Raw genomic sequence first — 7,458 nt, forward strand, 5'->3', positions numbered from 1 at the left:
TTGGGGGCTGTTAATGCCTTTTTTTACGGAACTCGTGGGAACCATTCTCGCCATCGAGCAAGTTTTCCGAAATAATTGGTTTAATATTTGGCTTGTCCAGAATGATGCTTTGCCGAACTTCAATAGAAACAAATTAGGTTTACTTAATTACATGATTAGATAGTTTTGAGGTCAGGTTTTTGCCCCCCTAATTTATTTACCTTCTTTCTTCTTTTGTAATTCTTTTATATATTGCCCCCCCTAAATAAAGTAGTTACTTCAAAAATGGTTTTATTGCATGCATTCAATTTTCTACAAGTTAAAAATGGTTATATCCAATATAAATAAAGTAGTTAGCATGTCCACTTATTGTTATCCGAAGAGCTTTTTTCTTTCTTTGATTTATGTATTGTGTTCAAGTATGTTATAAAATTTCTTTCTTTTAAAATACAAATTTTAATGAACGTTGGTGAATGAAATAATCTGCAGCTTTTGCTTGAATGAAAAAAAAATTTGTTGGTTTGGATTGCTTTTTCTTGGTTTAGATTTTTATCTAAAACTAAACCAAACCAACAAATTCACCATACTGAATTTCTCAAACTTAATCAAACCTTTAGATAAAACACAAAAAAGCTGAACTACGGCTCATTCTGTTTTCTACCATCTTGTCCTAAAACAAACCCTGCTCTTCAATTGAGGAACAATGTGATATATTTAAAACCCAACCTTACAAAATTGACTGCAAAGGTAAAGCAATTGATGTGAAATGGAGGAAGAAGAGATAGATAGGAGCAGAAGAATAAAAAGAGGGAGGATGGTTGATGGATATAACAAGGGATTAAGGGGATGCAATCATCCTGTAGAATTTCTCCTAACCAGTTCATAAAAGATCTTGCCAAAATAACCAGAGCCTTAAACAGCTTTCCCCATTTGACATTTGGGTTGCTTCATCGCCATAACCATGGCATTTTGAATAACAAGAAACATCAACTTGTTACACAGTCAGCAGTAGCTGATGTTAAATGAAGCACAAGCACCCACACAACCTGAATATCTGATTTGATACAAGGAATTGTACATCAGTAACAGCCAAAACATTAGGAACAACTCACATGCCATCAGGCCATATAAACATCACATGTTTCATCCATACAATACATATATCCATCCCAAATCCCAGGCTGCATAATATTTAATAAGATATCTAATCTAATCTAATAAGAAATAATATAATAAGTAATAACACGTCTAGTAATATTATAATTGAATATCATATAATCACCGTCAAATAATATCATAGAATGCCCAAATTGAATAAAAATATATGCAAAATTTAATACCTGTTTCGAAGTGCTAGTAACCCTCAACAGTGAAGAGGTACACCAATTATCCCCAAAGATGAGCTTCAAAGACATGCCCAATTTCTCACAAGTATCAGCAGTGCATCTTGCAGTGTTTGATGTTAGAAAAATAATCATACAAAATAAGCACCCACTCAAGTAGAATGAATCACAAGGAGATGTCCATCATGCAGACTTAGGATACTGGAAGTAAAATATGTCACAATAAAAATGAACTTTTCAGAATCAATATCTTCACAAATAGAATGCAATTATTTAGACGCAGAAAAGCCCAGAAGTAGCTTCAAGTCAGAAGAGATATGGATAAAAAGGGCCAAAGTGCAAGGTTGCCCTGCTTATTGTAACCAGTTCCCACTGGAAAATTATAGTTGCATTTGCAAAATACCATTATCAAACAAAAACATAACCTGTATCTAATGCCTTTCAACATAATAATTACTGTTTAGAACTGTACAAAGATCATAATAAAAAAGTTGTCCCAATTGACACAAGATTTAATTTTGCTCACAACTCATTTTTGACAACATTGAAATACAGTGCATAGGTTTTGAATCATATAATATGTGATGGCGACCAAAAAGAAAGGTGTAGCATACTGCATACATCAACAGTGAACTGCATTGTTCAGGAAATTTGTCATGGAGGGTCTTCGGTTTCCAACTAAGATGTGAGGGCAAGCAGGATCTTGCAATAGGTCAAAATGATGTCAGCAGGAATCTCAAAAAATATCAGCCGTTTATGAAACTGTTCTCCCGTAACTAATAGATGCAATATAGAGGTTCTTTGCCCATTTTTCCTGTAGAAAAAATATATAAATATATGCATTGTAGTAACAGTGATTGACAATGAATACACACGGAAATCAAGTGCACTATTTTACCTTAACATGAGTACTTGGAAAATCAGACGTGCGAAGCGTTTCTTGTGTTTCATCAGGTGGTTTTCTTCTAGGGTTACTTAAAATAAATGCAGCTTGATCAGGCGTCGCAGCAGTTGCGGTGATGCGGTAATTCTTTTCCCACCTTCGATGAATACCTTCACTAGGATACAGGAAATCAAGTTCCACAACCTAGCATTGAGTTTAGAGAGAAAAGAACATATACACATTAGAGAGAATTATTCACCGCCACAAGATTTTCAATCTTAAACATTCAGAATAAAAACCTGCTCTGTAAATCCAACTCCACGAGACATAACAATCGCCCATCTAGTGCCAGCAGTGGCCATAGCAGTGACAAAGAATCCTTCTTTCCATTTTTTGTTGATCCACTTAAATGGAAATGAGTCGCTGACTTTATAGGATTGTTGCATGTATTGTGTCCCTATTAGGAAGAGCAGTTCACCCATAAAAGTGAGACAAAAATTTAAACACGACTACTGGTCAAATTATGCAACGCATTACATCATCAAAGTCAAGCCAAATACTGCCCTTCCAAATATATGAATGACCAAGAGTAGGACTTTAACCTTTTGACATTACAACCAATGAAGACCCATTACAAGCTCCAGCTATGGCACTGATGTAGTAACTCTTATCCCACTGCTCCATAATCCATTCCTGTAAAATAGATTTATGACTAGTCAAATTGTATAAACTTCAGAATGAAACACAGTACAGAATATCGAATATAAAATAAACAAACATATCACTAAATCACTAAATTAGATACATTAAATAATGGCACAACTGGAACATAAAAATTAACAAACCTTGTGAAGAAAATTGGAAGACAGCTCATAAACTTGGGCTGTGAAACCAGTACCAGCATCCATAATGAGTGCCCAAAGACTAGCACAAGAAGCGACGCTACTGATAAATAAACCATCTTCATTCCCTTTTTCAATATGTTGGGATAGCCGCTCATCGGCCACATTGTAATGATACCTACACCAAAATATAAAAAATTAATACTGGTACAACTAGACATCAACAGAAAAATATTATGTCATGTCAGCTCAAAACCTTTGTTTCATTGGTCTCCGAGCATTGTAAACACTAATCCACTGTGTTGCTGGCGTTCCCATTCGGACCCTCTTCTTTGGCTGTTCATTGTCTTCCTCTTCCATGGTCAATCGTCCTCTCTTTTGTCCAACTTGACATACAAGCTTCACAACACAAACCCATTAAAGGGCTTTAGGAGTTGGACCTCTGAATCCACAAATGATATAACACATGTAAAGTAATAGTAGAGCAAGTACCTTTTGCGCACCCTCGGTATTTATTGGCCTGATGTCAGGATTTGGACCCACAATTCCATCAAAAAGGGATATATATTTTGCATAATTTGGTTCTTCATCAAACTTCAAATTAACTACATGTTCAACAAACTGCCGGAAAGGTGCAGGACAAAAGCAACACAAAGCTTCGGGAGATGTTGCCATTTTTTTCTTGCAGACAAGAAATCCTTTATTTTCTCCCTGTAATAAATTACTTCATAAGAATCATGCTTTTCTTTTAGTAATAACACTACAATAATGAAATTGGAAACAAGATAACCTGGTATCCTTGCCAAGGCAACCGACCACGAAGAAGGAAGACAAGCGTGAAAGCAAGAGATTCCAAATCATCTCTCCTGCTACCTGTTCTACCAAGATGTGCATGCACACTAGCGTAACGAACTGTGCCCCTGCGCAAGAATATGATATACAAAATCATTCAAAAGCCAGACATTAAATTAAGCAAGGTTTATAAAAGTTAAATAATGAACTCACCTAAAAACATCTGGGCGTTGATCATAATCAACATGAAGGCCAGTTGAATTATCGCGCCAACGAGTTGCTGGGTAGAAAAAGTTAGTCAGGTCAGTAATTGAAAAGCGAGAGAATAAGTATATCTTCATTGACAATGAAAGCATCAAGTCTTCTAGGGTAACATGACAATTTTACCTAATCCAAGATCAACCAGAAACAACTTTTTCTCATCAGGGGTTCCCGGGGGTCCAAGCAAAAAGTTTTCAGGTTTTACATCACCATGCACGTATCTGCAATAATGACAGCGGGGTGATGAAATTATCTTAGCAAAAAGATGTAATTCACGTGAATTAGAGCATATGTACTAAAATCATTTAAAATTTGAATATGAGCTGTTTTTACTAACAATGGTATTTCCCGATAAAGCAATCATTGCAATATAGGTACTTACTAAATGATCATTACAAGGAGGGGAAGAACAAGAGAAAAATTTGATGGCATAGATAATATATTATAAAACACACTTTCTCCTTTCTTCTGAATGGCACGTATTATTCGGGCAGTAATCTGACAAGTATCTAAACACTTGGGAACCCTCCTTTAAAAGCTAGCTATCAAGGGGAAAGAACTAATCTAGTTAAATACTCCAGCCAACATACCATGCTTCTTGAAATGGGACTTAGGAATTCCATAATACCCAAGTCCCTGTCATAAAGGAGTGGATCAATTTACTCAAGATATATTAATGGATTAATTTCAAAAAAGAGTGGGCACAAGTTTTCATGAGCCCATCACAGGTGGGAAACAGGTTCACCCCATAGACCATGTACAGTGGAACTCCGATCAACTCCCACTTTTTCTGTCTGAACTAATGAGAAAGTTGCAGGGAGACTTGACTAACACAGAAAACTACTGAACTTGAGGGCACACTTTTCTCGGTACCCTAAGAATGGACCTCAACCTTAAGGATAAAAAGAAACCTCTTTTCCACAATACTAAATTAGTATAACAGTATGAGCAAATCTAACATGAGATCCCGAGTAAAATCAGAAGAATTTCAGATGTACTAGTTTCCCAACCAATTTTTTTACATGAATAAACGTTGATCAACTTCAAGACAAAAGAAACATTGTTGTTTCATTGTGTCACCCATAATCAATAAAAAATATCCAAAGTGTTCCTCCCACATGGTAAAACAACAGAAAACCCAAATCATAACATTAAGCGGGTCTCACGAAGCATGCTGCCACATATACAATCTGTAAGTAAAGAAAACCCATGTATAAACCATAAACATAATCAGGAAAATGAGCCTCACCCTTTACAATGCATTTTCTCTAATATGGAGATAGCCTCAATTGCAATGCATGCCACCATTTCAGTAGACATCCTGGATCCAAAAATATACAAAAGGTTTGGCATGCTATATTGACCAAAAACATTTAAAAATATACAATGCATATATCAATAAAATTTCAGAGATAAATAGATCCATACGCATGTGAGTTGTTATTCCAAACATCCCATAGACTAGGGCCAAGGATATCCATGACCTGTGTATTAACATTATGTTACAAAAACTTACAGTGACAATCTCATGCCTCCATTCCTCTATTAAAAAACTTACAAGAACATACCATAATATAGTAGTCCCCTTGCCGTCCCTTGTAATGTACTCGTGGAACACCATGACTACCACCTAACGTACTATAAAAATAAAATATGGCAAAGTTAGCATTTATGCATAGATAAGACCTCAACAAAGCAACTCCACTCTGTTGAAAGAAAGGAGAGAAAACTCACTTGTAAACCTGCCACTCATGGGGAGGTCCATAATTGCACCCTTTGCTGCTTCTATGCTCGAATTTTAATGCTACCTGCACTTATGGGAGCAATATCCATAACTATATATAAAGTGTACACAATTCTTATCCACACAAAACAACGTTTGTAACCACCCTATAAAGCTTTTTTTTTTTTTCAAACTAATCATCCTTACAAAACAAAAAACGCAGTCAGCCAAAATGTGTGCATCATAGAGCAACACATTGACAGAAGGAAACACCATACCTCAACGGCACCGGAACCAGCTCCTAGTCGTCTACCAACATAGACTTGTCCAAATCCTCCTTTCCCAAGCTTTCTATCAAGTCTATATAAAGGTGAACCACCAACTTGAACCTGTTATTAAGAAAGTACATAACACATAAATTTCCTAATACATTACATTACACAAAAATTTCCTAATACATTACATTACACAAATAATTTCCCAACAGAAAGCTCTAGGTATAATCCATCCATAATATCTTAACACATCTTAAGCTATAAACAGTAAGTTAATAACACAAAACATCACTAACACAACATTTCTTTAAAATCCAAACAACAAAGAAAGAAAAACTCTGAACATCAATCAAAACCACCTTCTCAGGAAGTGGTGGAGTACTCCCTTCTTCCTCCGCTTCCGGAGCTTTATCACCACTTCCGCCACCACTATCATACTCATCCATGCTTCTAGTCCCTTCCTTCACCAAGGGTTTCAGCCTCGTCAGTCAGTAGCGATCACGTCTCTCTACACCCTCCGATTCCTCCTAGTCTGAGCGGCTGTGACAGCGACGGCTCGGTAATCGGAATCGGATTACAGTGAGGAATGTGGGTGTTGACGGTAACGAGAGAGTGAGGATCGATGAGAAATTAGGGTTTGCGATTAGGGGATTTTTTGGAGATCTGTGGAGGGAAAGGAAAATGAAGCGATTTGTTGGAGTTGTGGATTTTATTTTGTAGTACAGAGAGGGACAGAGAAATAGAGATAGAGATGTTAGAGAGATGAACTGCTACGCTTTTCAAAAACAACTTTGAGAAACACCAAACCCATTTATATATCTATTTATATATTATATTATTTTAGAATAATTTTAGAAAATTTACAATCTTTTTTTATTTTTGGTATGTAGGATAAAAGGTACACTAATTAGTAGTAGAAATTTATACTCAATTTTTGTTATTTGAATTAAGATTTGTATATTTAACAAAATAATGCGATTTATTTGTTAATAGAGATAAGTTGTGAATAAATTTGCTTATAATAAGTGCTAAAATATTGAACATTTATTTTATTTATTTTTTATTAACTGTTTTGTTAATTTAAACAAAAATGGGTGACAAACTAAAAAAAGGAAGGTGACAAAAGTAATTCGGGCCCTAAGCATTGCCATGCTGAAAAAGAATTCTAGAAACTCAGGGAAAATTTTCCTCCATATCTCAATAGTTATTTTCTCACCTCTACCATTCATATAATTTGATCAAAATACTCTATAAATAGTTTATGTTTAAAAAATTTTAATTTTTAATTTTATTTTAAAGTTATATGATACATTATTGAAAAGTTGAAAAAATTTGAAAAATAAATTGTGTAGCGAAACTC

The 7,458-nt window shown here is 35.2% G+C and overlaps 1 protein-coding gene across 2 annotated transcripts; it reads right to left on the reverse strand.

Annotated features, from left to right (window-relative positions):
• Nucleotides 1–667: 667 nt before the first annotated feature.
• Nucleotides 668–6,873, reverse strand: LOC131660098 (casein kinase 1-like protein HD16). Of its 2 annotated transcripts, XR_009300697.1 has the most exons (17): nt 6,458–6,873; nt 6,102–6,212; nt 5,835–5,908; nt 5,669–5,738; nt 5,529–5,584; nt 5,350–5,421; nt 4,227–4,321; nt 4,053–4,119; nt 3,838–3,967; nt 3,540–3,758; nt 3,304–3,446; nt 3,051–3,225; nt 2,808–2,898; nt 2,505–2,662; nt 2,221–2,409; nt 1,320–2,136; nt 668–1,033 (listed from the first exon to the last, which is right to left on the reverse strand). XR_009300697.1 is itself a non-coding variant. In XM_058929233.1 (16 exons), exons 1-16 carry the CDS (start codon nt 6,542–6,544, stop codon nt 2,077–2,079), a joined length of 1,797 nt encoding a protein of 598 aa, XP_058785216.1. In that variant the 5' UTR covers nt 6,545–6,873; the 3' UTR covers nt 668–2,076. The 2 variants fall into 2 exon arrangements, 1 of the variants encoding a protein (XP_058785216.1); XM_058929233.1 differs by having other exon boundaries at nt 668–2,136.
• Between the last annotated feature and the right edge of the window lie 585 nt (nt 6,874–7,458).

Source organism: Vicia villosa, linkage group LG3 (assembly GCF_029867415.1).
Source record: "Vicia villosa cultivar HV-30 ecotype Madison, WI linkage group LG3, Vvil1.0, whole genome shotgun sequence".
NCBI lineage: Eukaryota > Viridiplantae > Streptophyta > Magnoliopsida > Fabales > Fabaceae > Vicia > Vicia villosa.